This window comes from Cotesia glomerata, linkage group LG5 (assembly GCF_020080835.1).
Source record: "Cotesia glomerata isolate CgM1 linkage group LG5, MPM_Cglom_v2.3, whole genome shotgun sequence".
In the NCBI taxonomy this organism is placed as follows: domain Eukaryota; kingdom Metazoa; phylum Arthropoda; class Insecta; order Hymenoptera; family Braconidae; genus Cotesia; species Cotesia glomerata.
In genome coordinates, this window is record NC_058162.1 from 12,521,585 (window position 1) to 12,540,216 (window position 18,632).

The 18,632-nt window shown below is 38.2% G+C and overlaps 1 protein-coding gene across 1 annotated transcript; it reads left to right on the top strand.

Annotated features, from left to right (window-relative positions):
• Nucleotides 1–8,861: 8,861 nt before the first annotated feature.
• LOC123265501 lies at nucleotides 8,862–14,947 on the top strand. Its single transcript, XM_044729296.1, has 4 exons — nucleotides 8,862–8,958; nucleotides 11,022–13,381; nucleotides 13,439–14,626; nucleotides 14,711–14,947. The coding sequence occupies exons 1-4, from the start codon at nucleotides 8,862–8,864 to the stop codon at nucleotides 14,945–14,947; spliced, it is 3,882 nt and encodes a 1,293-aa protein (XP_044585231.1).
• Nucleotides 14,948–18,632: the final 3,685 nt, after the last annotated feature.

Here is an 18,632-nt window from a genome sequence, read left to right on the forward strand (position 1 = left end):
ATATATATATATATACATATGTAATATAACGCGGCTTGTGGACACGATAGCGTCTACAATTTTCAACGGATTTAGATGAAACTCGATACACATATTCTTTGGGTAATTACTTTGAACGAGTTCGAAAATGAGCAAAATCGATCAATTAGTTTAGAAATGGTGGTCATTTAAAATTTTCAAAATAGTGAAAATCACGTTTTTGGTCACTTCATTGATGTATAACTTTTGATTGAACAAAGATAGTTTATTTTTGAAAAATTCATGTGATAGCTCATAAAATTACCTTTAATTTGACGTATGTAACATTGACATTTTTACGATTTTTAGTTATTTTATTAAAGTTAAGAGTGCAACTGAACGATTTTCAGGCAATGTGTAGTGCAACTGACTTATGAATGTTATTCTATCGAGAATTCTTAACAGATCCTAACGAAATTTAGTATATAGATTCCTTGGACAATTAGCTTGCATGAGCCCTAAAATGAGCGAAATTCGTCAATAAGTTTAGAAATGGTAGCTCCTTAAAATGATCAAAATAGTGAAAATCACGTTTTCGGTGACTTCATTGTTGTATAACTTTCGATTGAAAAGAGATTGCTAATTTTTGATGAATTCATGTGAAATTTCATAAAATTGCCTTCAATTTGACGTTTATAATATTGATATTTTGACCATTTTTAGTTATTTTTTCAAATTTTAGAGTGCAATTGAACAATTTTTAGGTAATGTGTAGTACAATCGACTTATGCACGTCATTCTATCAAGAATTTCATTTAGTAAAATCTACCTTTCATTTCAGGTGTAGCCGAATGGCGTTTTTTTATTGTGTAACCGTCAGAGTTCCGGAGTTTGGAGGGTGTTTGTAACATTTTCGCTAAATTAAAAAATATTTTAATTAATTTTGTTTTAAAAATGTCAACTGCTTCGCTGGTGATAAATAAAATTTATCGTCAGCGAAGTGACGAAAATCGCTTCCGATAAGAGAGTCGCCGGGCTCCAGGCTGAATATCGTGAGAGCTGGACTCCGACGACTTCTCTAGGGTAACCTGAGATACAACGTTTCCGATTTCATTAATTATAATAATTCTTTGTACTTTGGATGCAAGTTCAGAGCAGTCAGCCGACAAACATCTTAGGCCCCGGACGTGTGTCCAGAGACTGACCGACTCCACCCAATTTTAAAAGTTTAAAATATAGTTAATTACTTATTAAGGTAGTTTCAGCATGAAACCATTTTTCGACAGATTCGGCTGAAATTTTTTTTTTTTGCGGGTTAAGAATAACTTTTTTTATAAATTCCTAAAATTTCTTAATTTTTGACCGTTTAGATCGCGAGATATTCAAAGACAAAGTTTGCGATTTTGAGTGTCATGTCTCATTTAAAGTATGTATAATGTCCGGTCTCTCCAACTATTTTTTATTATATTAAAAAATTCTCTTCACAGAATTGGAAAAAAAGTAGGAGTGTTGAAAAATGTTTTTAGAATAAGTAAAAAAAATAAAAGTAGCATCTCACCGTTTTGTTATCAAGATATAACAATTAAAAAAAATAATTTTCGATCCATTTCTAACCTGCTCATTGAACAATTTATAGTGATTAGGCAACGCTGTGCGCAACGCTCCCTGAAATAGTGTAGCATAAAACGCGGGAAATTCAAATCTTTCACGGTTTTCAAGAGCAACATTGCCAGATCGCTAGAACTAACAATATGTAATTGTATGTGTGAACGTCTGTGTGCCGAGGCTTCTAAATATTTGTCCATAGTAAATACTCTGACTGTACTATACCACGCTAGAACTACGTTAACCCTGGGTGTTGATTCTTTTTTGACACAATCATTCCTAAAGTCATAAAATTTTACGAGAGAGTCTAGTGACAAGGCCCACGTGGAGTCTGTCGACTTCCTAACGTGGCCAATCCCGGAAGACAATTGAAATTAAACATCTCAAATTTTGGGAACATAACAGTGGTGCTGTGACCAGGATCACAGATAAGCTTACTTACTTTTAATAATTGTGAAAGTGTTAAAAGAGTTGGCAGTGTTTCATAAACGTGGTGATATAAAAATAAAAATGGCAGTTGGTGAGGTGTAAATCGTGAAATTGTGTTAATCGATTCAGATTTCCTGGGGTAAGCGAAAGAAATTTTTTTTCTCAATGCATGGCATAAAATAACTATTTTCAAATTATTTTAAATGTTGCTGGGAAAACTCCCATCACGGTTAAAATTGTTCAATTTTGCCTGTAAAGTATATAAAAAACCTGCCAATATCTTTAAATACAAAAAGATAATATAACTGAATATAAAAAATTCGAAAAAAAATTAGAAAGAGTTAGCTGTTCTATGCTTTTGAGCTCTTCGAGCTCAGAAGTCTGATAGAAGTTTAATAAAACACTATTCTTTAAATTTTCAAACTTTAATTACTTTTGAATGAATAAACCGATGGTCACGTGGTCGGCAGCGTTCGACGCAGTTTTTTGAATCCTATGATGAAATTTTGAACACAAATTCACCAGACCGAAAATTTCAGAGTTATTCGAAGAAATCACTTTTTTCGATTTTTGTCGTCAACAATAACTCACGAACAAATTCACTGATTTTGACCAGCCCAGCGGCGATCAAAATAGTTTTTTGATGTTAATAGCTGATAAGTTTTTGGAATTGATCGGTAAAGCCGTTTAAAAGTTATTGCAAAAAAACTACACTCTTAAAAATTTTTTTTCGTAGTTATTTTAGGATTTCTCAAAATTCACTGTTCCAAATCGGTCCAAATTGTAATGAAAATCTAAGTTCGGTCAATTTCTTTCGAATGGCACCAACAGCAATCAAATCGGTCAAGCTGTTTGAAAGTTATGAGAGGTTTACATACATCCATACACACACACACACACACACACACACACACACACACACACACACACACACACACACACACACACACACACACACACACACACACACACACACACAGACATGTACATGCAGACATATAGACACCATCGCAGGAATAGTCAGGGAAGCTTCCTACGACCTCAAAACGTCGAGATCTGATGAAAACTCGATTTTCGAAAAACGGGGTAAAATCAATAACTTACCGATTTTCGAAAATTTTCAATTTTCTTAGTGGGAAGTTAAAAAAATAATATAAAATGGTTGCTACGGAATTTATGATGAAGCGATTTGAAATAAAAATACAAAAATCCTTCGAGTTGAAAAATAATGCAGTAATGAAGGATTGTTACAATCTTTAAATAATTACTGGGTAAAATTTATAATTGTTGCTACAGTCTTTAAGTATTTCATTATGAATAATTTGGTTCGAAACTAAACGTCAGATGAAATTTATAAAAATCTTTTTTTTATGTATTCATTTATAATTTAATCATCGATTAAAAAATTTTTTTTTCTCGGTATGATTAAAGTTGCTAAAGAATATAGTTTTGAGAAAATTCGAAATTAATAAAATTAGCGGTTGCACCAGCATTGCGATGATAATAGTCAATTAATTAGTTCTTTCGGATGAACGAAGATGTATCATCGGACGCAGTGACCCTGGCTTCTATCATAAAAAGTCACCTAAAATTTTTTTTTATTAAAAATGGAATGCAATATCGGATTTTTCCTAAGGAATTTCATTGACTATAAGAAGAAAATTTTTTTCTGTTTTTTTTTATCCAATGACAAGCACTGAAACCTTGGCTTAATTAGCCATAATTTAAAAATTTAATAATAATATAATTTCTCTGATACTCTATAAGTGTTTTCCGTCGGGAGGTTACGAGTGGAAACCCAACAATAGTTTTAAATATTTTAAATTTTAATTAAAAAAATTTTTTTTTTGAAAAAAAAAAAATACTATATATATATATATATATATATAGCCTAATTTTTGTATATTTTTAACAATAATAGCTTCATCGAAACCACTAACAGAGGCGGAACTCCTTGAGTTAAGCGAGCGCTTAAACATGCAATGTCGAGCGCACGATCAAAGAAAAGCGGATATGGAGGCACGCGAATTATTACTCAAATCGAGAATAGGCGATCTATCTAGGAGAGAACAAGGGATTACCGAGATAGAAACCGAACTACGCAATTGCGAAAATGCCTGTTCTAAGTCAGAAATCTTACTAGGTCAACGGGAGTTGGCCATTAAGGAACGCAAACTCGCGATTGAAAACGGTGACGAAACAGATAATTTACGATTGTGGGAAGTTGAGCTAGAACTTCGGGAATTATAAATCGTTAAGGATCGAAATGAGGCAGTCGAACTTCTTCAGCAAGCCCGGGATACTCAAGCCGAACGATTAAATAAGCGCGAACGTGCCCTCGATGAGCGCGAACAAGTTCGAAGAACGGGAACGCGATTTAGTAAAGATTTAAGAAAAACGAGAGCTGGGAAAAAGAAATTGAAGCTCAGGATAATGAACTTCAAGCCACTGCGGAATCGCTTAGAAAATGGGCCCAGCAGCTCAAAGAATCAAAACCAGTGTCACGAACGGAGTGAGTGATGGGCGTAAGGACTATGAAATAGAAATCTCAAATATCCAAACGTTGTCACTTTGTCCGTTCGGGAGCTAAATTAAAAATTGCGTTGGAGTGTGGAGCGGTACACAAGCTCGAACGTTATCTCTAAGGATTAACTTAGAGAGAGTAAGGATGATGGATTCCTGCTGACTTCGGTCACAAGTAACCTATTCTATTGTTTAACTGAAATCTCATTTGTAATAGAGATCTTATTTTATTTAATTGTGTAATTTAATTCAAAGTAAAAAATGTATAATTCTGTTAATTAAATTTATTGAGACAAACCAGTTAATAAGTTTACAAATTTGGGTTACAAATATAAATGTTAAATAAAAATAGTTATAAAAATGAACATAAAGATTAGATATAAAAGATAAATTTGTAAAATAAATGTTTTGTACGCTTATCCTGGAAGTCTGCTCTTTCGAGAGTGGCCCAAGTTCCATGGGACTGTCACCTTCTATGGGTATTGTTCACTACTGAATCACCGTATCTCGGATATTCCGGAGAAGTTAAGTAATTTAGATAATGAATTTTAATTATAATCGACGCTTTTAGCGAGAATGTTTATCAAAATAAAGCTTCGCGAATTTTCGCGAAGAAATCCTTAAAATCTAGTCAACGCTCTTCGGTGGAAAATACACTTCGCGATTTACGCGGACAGATCAACGCTCTCTTGGCGGACAATAATACACTTTGCGAATTTACGCGGAAAAAGTCAACGCTAAATAGCGGAAAAATTAATAAAACAAAAGAAAAATTGGAATATAATTATGGCATATATCGAATAGCCGATGAACCTACTACGTTAGTGCTACTAAGGGCAGTCTAACCACGAGCAAGATACTGAATCGTATATTACTTTGTGCTTCCGAAGAATTATTTGCCCGGAGCCGATCGACGCGGAGCTAACCAGTGGTATCTTGGTCTAAATCGAACTGCCTAAAAATGAATTTTGGGCGGTTTATATAGGGTTAGCAATATCGGTGATTGTATGGGACTCATAGGAAAATTAATTCAAAAAAAATGAAAGGGAGCTCAAGGGTATTTTGTTGAAATCAAGCGTCATCGCGTTTCTAGATTTTCGAAATACGGATGAATCTATGCGTAGTTTGAACTATTGCCTTATAGGTCTTACTTTTACGACTTTAAGCGGAAAATGTGATGGTGACTTCACCCTATTACAAATTTGAAAGTTAGAAAAACAAAGTCGTTAAATTCTGATTATCACAAAGACATCCGGTGATACGTATGAACGTCATCAAATCATGGGAAAGATGGGCCAGATTTCTCTTATACAGACTTCCAGAGTAGATGATAACTAAAAGTAAAAGTAAAACTGATTGTTTCTTAAGTACTAAATACAAAAATTTTCGCAAATATTTTGGAGCAAGTTGTGAACGACGAATGTCATACCAGTCAAACTGGAACCACCTTCTTCAGTCAAGATACTGAAAAAATAAATCGCGCAGCTTAATATCAATGACCATGAAATAAAACCGAAGCTCACGCTGAAAAAAGCTTACAGAAACGCGAATATTATAATTAAAGACGCCCTGTCTTAAGTTCCCGCCTTTGATGGGTCAAGCACGGCAGTTTCAGATTTCATAAGATCGTGTAAACGCGCTTGTTCGATGCTTCCGGAGAGAGCCGAGTCAATATTTTTAACTTCATTACGCCAGAAGTTCGAGGGCGAGGCCCGTACGGCGGTAAAAAACATGGATTATTCTAATCTAAAAGAATTTGACTATCTAATGCACTCAGTATTTTATAGACGTCGTTCCACTAACCAGTACAAAGCCGACATGGAAAATATAATAATGGAATCAGGAGAAAATATGGTTTCTTATGTAAATCGCGCTCGTATATTTTATCGCGATATCATGCATGCTGAGAATAAGGAACACGGATAATTGTCTGATCAGGAAATATAAAAGATAGACAAAGGTTGTATATCCGCTTTCCTTAATGGCACCCCGCCTATTCTTCAAATGCAATGCATGTTGCGTCCGCACAAAAATCTAGAACAAACTTACGTATCCACTATCGAAGCTTTTAAAGAATCTGAATTAAACAAAAAGCGTTTTAAAGCTCAGTCTGTATCAGTGGCCCAACCAGTCGCAACGGTTGTGCATATTCAAGATAATACAAAGGGTAATGCCAGTAGTGAAAAATCGAAACATGCTAAACCCTCGAAAAATAGTAAAAAGAATATTAGATGCGAATTTTGCAGCGCGTATCATCATTCCGAAAAAGAATGCTGGAAAAAGCTTATTCTAGGTTTCGAGGGTCTTAACGCAAAAAAAGACGTTAACGATCAGAAAAATACTAATAAGTCGAATCACAACGGAAATAAAAAAAAAGAGCGAATCTCCAAAATCGGAAGATAAAGGAGAAGGAAAAACTGGGGTACCATGCCCTTGCTGTGGAAAAACAAACCACAGTCTGGATAGCTGCATTAAATTTGCCTTCCTTATTCAAACTCGCTTTGGACGATCGGTAAACTTGACCCTCTCGGGGAGAAACGACGGGTCCCACGGGAGTCCGAACAATTAAAAAAACCCACCGAAAAATGCAACAGGCCAGTCAACGTCGCAACAGCTTTAGTTCATTTACGAAAGGCAAATGTACCGGCTATATTAGCAAACGGTAATGACATCGTAAATTCAGAAACTATCATGCTCGATACGGGTCCAGAAGTAAATATAATAAAAATCGGTGCGCTTTGTAAACCGCAAACTATCGATAGAAACTCTAAATTAGCACTATCAGGAATTAACAATGATCTGGTACACACGCTAGGGAAAACCTACGTAGAATTATTCGGATATGATATTGAATTTAACGTCGTGGAAAATAATTTTCTAACGGTACACCCTGCCTTGTTATGTGCAATAACAAAATTCTTTAACGAATACGGTGCTAGAGTTTTTTTTATTGTGAATTATTTGCATTTAATGACGTTCAGGTACCGTTTTTTTAAGCGGAAGTCGAGAAATCGCCTCCAGAATCTATTTCTACTATAACTATCAAAACTACTTCTGATTTATGGTATCACGGCTTTATGCCATATATTTATTGTGCCTCAAGAGTCGAATTAGGCGGCCCTTTTGAAACAAACGATGATAGTAGTACGCTCTTAAGAGCTTACAATAACACAGACCAGGAAATTCTAATTTCGAAACCTGTGATTAATTTTAAATCACCTTTATAGGTGGATGAAAGCGATTACTCTCCAAACTCTAAGATAATAGTTAAAGATCTTCACGCGATAGAAATTTTTTAACAAATATTTGCTCAGAACCTTCTATGGTTAATTTACGGCAAACGGGGGATGCTCTGTCCAATGCCAGAATAATTCCATAAAATCTAGAGTCAAAAGTATTCTCACTTTCTACAGATTTAACAACGACGGAACGATCGCAAAAAGTAATCAATTTCATGCATTTTACCGATGATTTATCGAACCTTCAACGTGTAGAGATAAAGAATCTCCTGTATAAAAATCAGGACCTATTTTATCTGCCCGGGGAAGATTCGGGTTCGACAAATAAAATTTTGCATCGAATTATTACTAATGATGATCAGCCAGTATTTAAAAAACATAGTCTAGTCGGGGAGTTGAAAGAGCAGAAAATTCGAGTAAAAAAGTTCTTGACTCCCGAAATTGTAGCTCCAATATTTACAATTTTAATTGAACGTTAAAATTCGGCTTTTGTGTGGCAGCTTTGGTATGTGCACGCCGCCACTCTAGTGAGCTTAGTTTTTAAATAATTTTTTTATGCAATTAAATATTGATTATAAAATTTGAAAAAATTCTGGTGTTATCTAGATACCAAAGAATATGATTCCGCGATAATGAAAGTTGTATCACCATTTTTCAAAAATTTATTCAATTGTTAATTAACATTTTTTTTATGGGTTTGTGTTATCATAAAAGGCAGTTAAAAGTTTAAATAATTAATCTATAAATTTTTTGTTATTATAATTATTCATAACGACTAATAAATAAAGTACTGATGGGCTTAATGGGCAGAGGTGTGTTTGTCTATATGGACGATATTATAGCTTACTTGAGAACTTTTGAGGAACACGTTGCCAAAATCGAAGAATTATTTGAGCGTTTGCGCCAAGCCGGTCTGCAATTACAGCCCGATAAATGCCAATTATTCTGTAAGGAAATAAATTACTTAGGTCATATTATTTCAGTAAACGAGGTCCAACCAGACCCGAAAAAAAATGACGTGGTAGAAAAATTCCCAACACCCACCACTCAAAAAAAGTTCGCGAATTCCTCGGACACCGGGTATTATAGGAGGTTCATCAACTAATTATGCGAAAATTAGTAAACCTTCAGCTTCATTATTGCAAAAAGACGCCGTATTCGAATGGGGCGCAAAATCAAATTGAAGCCTTCGAAACACTAAAAGGTAAATTAACAAGGTCAACTATTTTGCAGTTCCCTGACTTTTCCCGCAAGTTATTATGAAATAACTACAGGTGCATGCGATTATGGGATCGGGGCGTGTTTAAGTCAAGGAGAAATTAACAAAGATAGACCTTGTAACGGAGTGATCGTTACCCGTTAAAGGCCCTTTTATCCGCACTAAGTTAGTTATCGACGGATCACAGTGCGATGATCTTAAGCCCTCGCAACCATAGCTTGAAGCTACTAAAAGAGGCCCCAAGGAGGAAAAGCCGGCGTAGTGGTAGTGAGGAGAGCAGAGGAAGCAAGAAACGAAGAACAAAATTTGGTAAGACTTTGGTAAGCTAGGCCGTCATGTCAGCTAAAGGTCACCGTCATTTTATACTTAGTCACAATCGTTAGTTTTAAGTATTAAATTTTGAATAAATTATAAAATAATTAATTAATAATACCAGGACCTATTTCGGTTTATTAATTAATTTGTTCAGGAAATTTAATTAGGCCATATCAGGTTATTAATTTTACACATAGGTAGTCTAAGTTAATAGTGCCAGGAACGTATTTCGGTTCATAAATCTCAGATTTGAATGCCATGTGAATATTTTGATATTTAGTAATCGTGTAATTAATAATTTGGCTTAAGCCAGTGTAAATGAGATTGAGTAAACCGCCAAATAAAAATTATTTAAGACAAAAATTACTCAACACTAAAATTAATTCGATAGATTATTCAGTGCGAGATTTAGTAATTTGTTACAATTAAAATAAAACTAAGATCAGGAAATAATCATTAAAATCGTTAAATGCAATAGTTAACTTAGAATTACAATTTTATACAATTGTAAAATTTTGTCAGAAAAATAATTAACACAAAAATTTATCATAAATACTCACGACCTTGAGAGAGTCAGCCATCTTGTCACGCGCTAAAACTCAGTATAAAACCTCTCAAGGTCGAAACTAAAATTTCTCGGCTTACAATGAAATATCTTTTGTCAAAATTTCACGTTTACGAAGAAACCAACTTTTAGTAAAATTTACCGCTGATAAATGGATTAGATGAAATGATTTGGATTAAATAAAAATGATTTGAATAATTTAGATTAAATAAAAATAATTTAGGCAATAATAAAATTACTCAATTCTCGGACATAACAAATAGGATTAGTTCAAAATACGAAGAACTCTTGTATTAAACAATTATTGTTGTAATATTAAGAACACGGATGTAATTTAGTAATCAGGAAAATGATAATTAGGAAATAAGAAATGTTAATTAGAATTAAGAATGGAAATTAATTTATAAGTTGGTGTTCGGTGAACAAGGCCCAGTAGCGATTAACTCGCTCCTGGGGGACACCCAAATTCAAGAGACGCACCTGTCCACCGCTAGTTCCCGCAAAAATCGAACCGCCAATAGAAAATCAGCCTCTCGATCACGTCATGAATCGACCGCTTTATTGGCTGATCGCTCCCACTAGACATGCGCAATAGCCTTCTTCCCCAACTCAACGAGGAAGAAGACGGACTGTTGTTATTATCTTTCGCTTCTACGCTTTCGCTGCATAAAGTCGCCATTAGTATTCCTTTACTTTGGTCCCTCGAGCCGGATCAGGCTGGCTCTATCTCAATTAAATTAATTTATTATTCCGCTTAAAAATTGTGCTGTGTTAAGTGAAGTGTAATACCGCTAGGAAAGGTCGAGTGTCAGGAGCATCGCAGAGCACATCGGGTGCTGCTCCTGATAGTCATTCGTACACCGGTACGCTGAACTTTTCGTTTATTAAGACTGAAAACTCGACTTCGGGCCTTAAATAACCTCGCTATGGAGAATTACACAAGATAGTTGAAAAATGCAATTTGTGCTTCAACTTTCGTGTTCCGCACCGCACCGCAGATTGCAAGACCGCTCAAGATTGCCGAAAATGTGGTCAACGTCACCACATGTCCATCCATTTTGGATGCACCAACGAAACCAGCTTCACCGCAGTCTACATCTTCCGCACAGGCAACTAATCGTTCCCTTTAGACCGTTTACAACTTGAAATTAACTGTTGATTATTTCAGATTCGCTTTCCGCTCAAGTTTTGCTAGCTACCGCTTTAGTCCAGGTCAGTCTGCATCATGGTAATCCAATCACCGCCAGAGTGTTGATTGATCAAGGTTCAGAGCTCTCATTTATGAGACAGTCGCTCTTCAAGAAGCTTGGACAACCGCTACAGCGTGACATGGTCATGCTCAAGGGCATTGGCAATGTCTCCGCAGGAAGCTCACTAGGTGTGAGCACAATTGAGCTTCGTTCGCTGTGTACGACCGCATCAATGCATGTCAGCATGCATATTCTACCAACACTGACGGTAGATCTTCCATCGTTCGTGATCGCTGATCCGAAATGGCCGCATCTTGAGAATCTCAAGCTCGCTGACCCGCAGTATCTACAGCCACGCCCTGTAGATATTATTCTAGGTGCATCACCAGCCGCACAGATCATGAACGCAGAGATTCAACGAGGACCTCGCAATGCTCCTATTGCACAATCCACCACGCTTGGTTGGATTGTCTATGGGGCTGTCACCGCTAAACACGCTTCAACATCACACGCAGCACTACATGCGTCAGTAGATACTGAATTACAAGACGCTATCGCTAAGTTTTGGGAACAGGAAGAAGTTCCATCAGGAAATTCACCGCTCAACACCGCTGAAGAAGACGAATGTGAAATTCACTTTCGTCAAACGCATTATCGACAGCCTGATGGACGCTACGTAGTGAGATTACCGCTTAAGGCCCTTGAGAGTCAACTTGGCGACTCTATCAACGCAGCTATGGGGTCACTCCGCAGATTAATAACTCGCTTGTCGCGAGAAAGAGAATATTCTGACATGTATCGTGCATTCATGGCAGAATACATTCAACTAGGACACATGGTACGAGTACCAGTCAACGAATTGCCCGCAAACGCTTACTTCTTGCCTCACCATGGGGTATTGAAGCTTGATAGTACCACTACGAAGCTCCGCACAGTGTTCAATGGTTCCTGTGCAACATCTACAGGAATTTCATTGAACGACATTCTCCACGCAGGACCCAAAACGCAAATTGACATTTTTGATGTGATGTTGAGAATCCGTTGCAGCAGGATTCTATTCGCTACTGACATCACCAAGATGTTCAGACAGATTGAGGTTGACTCGCTTGATTGGCCGCTTCAGTGCATTCTCTGGATAGATGAGAATGACTTAATAGACGCTTACTGTCTCAAGACAGTCACATACGGGACCGCTAGTGCACCTTTTGACGCTGTACGTGTGCTTATCCAACTAGTAAAGGATGAAGGACACCGCTTTCCGCTAGCTGTTGCTCCAATGTTGAAAACACGCTACGTAGATGACATCTACGGTGGAGCAGACAACGAAGAAGACGCTATCAAGGCTGCAGTACAAACAAAAGCTCTGTGTGCAGCAGGCTGCTTCCCGCTTGCCAAATGGGCTAGCAATAGCCCACGGTTACTCGCTGAAGTCGCTCCAGAAAAGCAGCTGGATACACCGCTTAAAGAAATCAGTGATGCACCAGTAAAAGTCCTGGGCATGTACTGGAATTCACGCACTGACGCTCTCCAGTTCAAGTACACGCTACCGCCAGAGACGCCCAAGACAAAAAGAGCTATTTTGTCTGAAATCGCTAAGCTGTATGATCCGCTAGGACTTCTCGCACCAATAGTCGTCAAAGCCAAGATCTTTATGCAAGATCTGTGGCTAGATAGAGTGTCATGGGATGAACAATTGTCACCATCACTCATTCACAAATGGACTGGATACCGCGAGGATCTTCGAAACATCGAATCCATCCGCATTCCACGCTGGAATAATATAGCACCTGGAGCAACTATGGAATTGCACGGGTTCTCAGACGCTTCGCAAAACGCTATGGCTGCCGCTGTTTATTTGAGAGTCACTGACGCTGATGGGAACACAAAGGTCTCACTTTTGTGTTCAAAAACGCAAGTAGCACCGCTGAAGACCATGACAATCCCACGCTTGGAATTATCTGCCGCATGGTTGCTAACACAACTGATACTTTATGTTAAAGAAGTTCAGTCGCTTGAAAATGTCAGGATCAATCTCTGGACTGACTCCGCTGTGACTCTCGCATGGATTAAAAGTCCAGCAATCCGCTGGAAGACATTCGTCCGCAATAGAGTGGGAAAAATCCAAGAAACGCTTCGAGATGTCTCCTGGAAATTTATTCCAGGAAAACAAAACCCCGCTGACTGCGCTTCAAGAGGTATACCTACGCTAAAACTGAAACAACACGCTCTCTGGTGGCATGGACCAACTTGGCTTCATGAACCAGAATCCTCTTGGCCCACTCTGGAGCCTCCAACCGACAACGCAACGCATCGAGAAGAACGCCAAGGTCTGACACTAGTAACTTAGAAAGCAGAAAATTGCCTGCTCCAACAATTACTGTCGCATTACACGCAGCTGTTTCCACTGCTACGGAAGCTTAGCATCTGGCATCGTGCCATCGACCGCTTTAAAAGAGTTCCACAATCTTCGCTGGCCTATCCGCTTACTCCATCAGACCTGGAGCGCGCTAAATTGACCTTGATTAAGTTCACTCAAGGACAATACTTCGCTAGAGAGATTCACACGCTACAAGATGGTGATGGTCTGCCTAAAAATAACAGCATCACTAAGCTGACTCCGTTCATCGACCATCAGGGGGTCCTGAGAGTCGGTGGCCGCTTGAAAAACGCATTGCTGGACCTAGAAGAGAGGCATCCAGCGATTCTACCGCGACAATCACCGCTTACATCAATTTTGATTGATGACTCGCACCGCAAAACGCTTCACGGAGGTACTCAGCTTACGCTCGCTGACTTACGCAAGAGTGTCTGGATCATTGGAGGCCGTGTTCCAGTCAGATCATTTATTTTACGCTGCGTTATCTGCACGAGACACCGTGGAGAACGCGCTCAACAGTTGATGGGTCAACTACCCGCCGCACGAGTACAGCCAACTCGAGCCTTCTTGCATACAGGACTCGACTACGCTGGACCTATCACGCTGAAAACGTTTCAAGGACGTGGAGCCAAACAATACAAAGGCTGGATTGCAGTCTTTGTATGCATGTTCAGTTCAGCTGTACACTTAGAGCTAGTAACTGACTACACCGCTGCCGCTTTCATCGCCGCTTATCGCCGCTTCACTAGTCGCCGAGGTATCTGCCACACGCTATATTCAGACTGTGGAACCAATTTTGTAGGAGCAGATAAAGAGCTGAAACGACTATTCGCTGCAGGATACCGCACATTACGAGAATTATCAACCTTGATCGCTCAAGATGGCACGAACTGGAAATTCAATCCGCCTGGAGCTCCACATTTTGGAGGAAAATGGGAAGCCGCTGTGAAATCTATCAAATTTCACCTTCGAAGAACAATCGGAGACTCGCTGTTGACGCTTGAGCAATATTCAACGCTACTGGCTCAAATTGAAGCCATATTGAATTCCAGACCGCTCACACCGCTGAATGAAGATCCTGCTGACCTGGCTGTACTGACTCCAGGTCACTTCTTAATCGGACAGTCACTGACCGCTATCCCAGAGCCATCGCTGACAGATTTACAACCTGCTCGGCTCTCGCACTGGGAACAAGTCCAGCAAATGGTTCAACATTTCTGGAAACGCTACTACCAGGACTGCATCCACCGCTACCAGACCATTTCAAAGTGACATCATCGACGCAACCAGATCAAGGTGGGTTCAGTAGTACTGATCACCACTGAGGATCTCCCGCCAACCAAGTGGCCATTAGCCAAAGTAATTGCTGTCCATCCAGGTGAAGATGGACAAATCCGCGTAGTAACTGTTAAGACAGTTAACACAGAGCTGGTACGTCCAATTACAAAGCTCTGTGTCCTGCCGCTAACACATGAAGAAGATGATCTTGTCGAAGCAGCCGCCAACCCGGGGGAGAATGTTCGGTGAACAAGGCCCAGTAGCGATTAACTCGCTCCTGGGGGACACCCAAATTCAAGAGACGCACCTGTCCACCGCTAGTTACCGCAAAAATCGAACCGCCAATAGAAAATCAGCCTCTCGATCACGTCATGAATCGACCGCTTTATTGGCTGATCGCTCCCACTAGACATGCGCAATAGCCTTCTTCCCCAACTCAACGAGGAAGAAGACGGACTGTTGTTATTATCTTTCGCTTCTACGCTTTCGCTGCATAAAGTCGCCATTAGTATTCCTTTACTTTCGCTTTTTGTTAATAAACCGCATTTTGCTAATTTTATAATTTAAACTGCTTAAATTAACCGCTAATAATTCGCTTTAGTTTGTTATAGGTAATTTGTGTTGACAGTGCATCTATTTCACCGCTTTTTCAGTGCCGGCAAAGTGTTCAACCACGTGTCAACCGGCTTCGCTTTTGCAAACCACGCTGTAATTTACAAATCCGCTTTTATCTTAACAATCCGCTATTAAAAATATTAAATATTGAGTGTAATTAATGTAAATAAATTACTAGTGTTATTTTTGATAATAAATTACGCGTTTTAATTGAGATATCCAACACTAAACCTGATCCCCGCTTTTCCGCTCTTTCTGTAATTATTCAGTTGGAATTAAGTTGTTAATATTGTTAATGGAAATTAGTGTGGGTGTGTGTGCGTAAAGGGACAGCTTGAAGTCGATAGAGTAGTGTGAGGGTCCAGTAGACAGCGGGCACTGCAGCTACGTGAGGGTCCAGCTGGACAGTGCGAAATATAACCGAATGTGAGTTGTGTGTGATTGAGTTTATTCTAAGAATTTTTGTCAATTGTTGTACTAGGCATATTTTAATTGTGAAAAGGATTGGATAATAAATAATTTTGTTAAACGAATTTCTGTGTTTAATTTTTGGTTCCTTTCAGTAATCTCTCACGACCCTGTAGTATTACTCCATGTTCTGGTCCAGTTCTGGAAACTGTGTATAAAAATCCAGTGGCGCCCTAAAATAGTTATTAGGGGCGACCAAAGAACAACGACATTCCATTTCATCCTTTATCATACGCGTCGTGACTATTAAATCCTGCAGAACGTAATTATTCTACGATAAAAAAAGAAATGCTCGCGATAGTATACGCCGTTAATAAGTTTCGACCATACATTTACGGGAGTCAATTTACGCAAGTAACCGATCACCGACCTCTGACATAGGTGAATTCAGTAACGTCGCGGAACTCTCGCATAGTTAGATGGCGTTTAAGCGTGGAAGGCTACATTTATAAAATCGTATACAATCCAGGCCGAATAAATTCTAATGTGGACTCTTTATAACATAATCCAGTCGATGAACCCGAGGAACTCGTACAGGCGGCGCTGATTCGTCAAAAGAATCCGGATGGAACTAGATCGACACCGGAAAAAACGAGCGAGAAAGACCCTGCCGAAAGTAGGAAATGCGGATGGAGACCCTACAACCTCCGGAGGAAAGCGCGAGCGCTTAACCCGAAAATCGTGATAAGAAATCTCCGCCGGTTCGTTTTACTTTCAAACCTCGGCAGTGGGCTATACCAGCCCCATCTCCTAAAGCGCAAGCTATTCGGAATTTAGACCAACCTGGATCATCAACAGTACCGATGAGCGAACAGATACGGCCGACGAGGGGGGTGATATGGTCCATTCGAATGGCAAAACCACAGTGATGGCTGACGAAGACGAACAAACAGTTCGTCCAATCGAAGAACAAAATTATAAACGTTCAACACCGAGGGCGCGTCCTCGCGACATGCTGTCTCTATTCTCGGGTAATTCAACGTACGGAGGAGTTTCTGACGAAAAATATAAGCTTTATTACGATAAAAGAATAAGCCCGCAGAGATTTAGACCAGGAACAAGAGTTTTCCTGTTAATAGAGCCCAGGAAAGGCAAGGGCGACCCGCAGTATACTGGTCCTCACAAAGTAATAGGTATAAGTCAAAACTTAACCGTGGAAATAAAAGTAGATGGACTTATAAGACATGTACATATAAATAAATAGAGAATTAGTCGCACATAATTCCAGATGGCTTTATTCTACGGAGCAATTATACTGTTGGTGTCCCTCCTTTTATCTAAGGGATTGGTAGGATACGACTGCGGCGGATCCTCGATGAACACTTCAATATTATCACTGTTGGATGTAGTTTAGTTTAGTTTAGTTGAGTTTAGTTTAGTTTTGTTAATGCCAAGGCACAGGCCAAATGGAAAATTTTACAAATATAATAACAAAAAAGTATAATTTTTGAAAAAGTTAATGAAAAATGTATATACATTGCACAGTTATTTAGTTTTATCGATTCAACAATATACTTTATTTAACCTATCAAAAATAAGAATTTTTCTAATCAGCAATCTAAATTTAACAAATAATCGAAAATTTGGTTTTTAAAAACTTCCAGGCTACATAATTTGGCTATTTCACTCGGTAACTCTTCCCAAAATCGTATCACAGTCACTAAAAATGATCGTTCTCAGTAAATACACTTCTCAGAAAAATGAAGGGAGCAAGAAAAAAATCCAAATGTTTGGGAGATTTTTAACAGGCTGTAACTTCTAGAAAAATGGTCGTACAGCAAATAAAAAAAAGCAAATTGTAGCTCTAAGTGTCTAGTTTTTGGATCTGACTTTTTTTTTTGGAATTTTTTTTCGAGTAATTTTAAGAAAACCACCGAAAAAAAAATTTTCGAAATTTTTTTAGTTTTTTTTTTTAATCTACGGACTAGGAAAAAATGTTTTTGATTTAACCTTCATATGGACCAGATAACTTGTGTCTGGTAAATTATGTGTTAATTTGAGCTCTCCAAGCTCAAAGAGATAGCTCTTTGAACTCAAAAGTCTGATAGAAGTTTGATGAAACACTATTTTTTGAATTTTCAAACCGCAATAACTTTTGAATGAATTAACCGATTTTCACGCGGTTGGCAGCATTCAACGCAGTTTTTTAGCCTCATCAAGGATTTTCAAGTTTGAATTGATGAAACAAGGGAATTCGGAGTAATTACGAAAAAACACATTTTTGGGTTTTTGAATTTGTTTTTTAAATTGACCGGTAAAGCCTTTTAAAAGTTATTCCAAAAAATGTTGGAGTTATGTTAAGAAAACACTTGCTTCCAAATATTTCGTCGAGGATATCTCTCAAACCAATCAACCGATATTTACGTTCTTGGCGGCGATCGACGCGGATTTTTGAGCTTTAAAAATAATTTCATTTCATCAAAAACGATCCGAAAAGAAATATCGAAGTTATGTGAAAAAAAACACTTTTTTGGGTTTTCTTTCGTTCACGATATCTCTCGAACGAATCAACCGATTTTGACCAAATTTGCGGCAATTGACGTGGTTTTTTAAGGTTAAGAACTGATTAAAGTTTTGGAGTTGATCGATAGAGCCGTTTAAAAGTCATTCCTAAAACGACCTTCAAAAAAAATTTTTTTTTAAGTTTTTTTGAAATTTCTCAAAATCTATCGATCCGAATCGGTTCAAATTAACAGGAAATATAAGTTTGAGAGAACTCTTTAGAACGCCGTTTAGTAGGTTCCGATCGGTTTAGTCGTTCAAAAGTTATAAGCGGTTCACATTCTCACACACATACGTACATGCACACACACACACACACACACACACACACACATACATACATAAATCG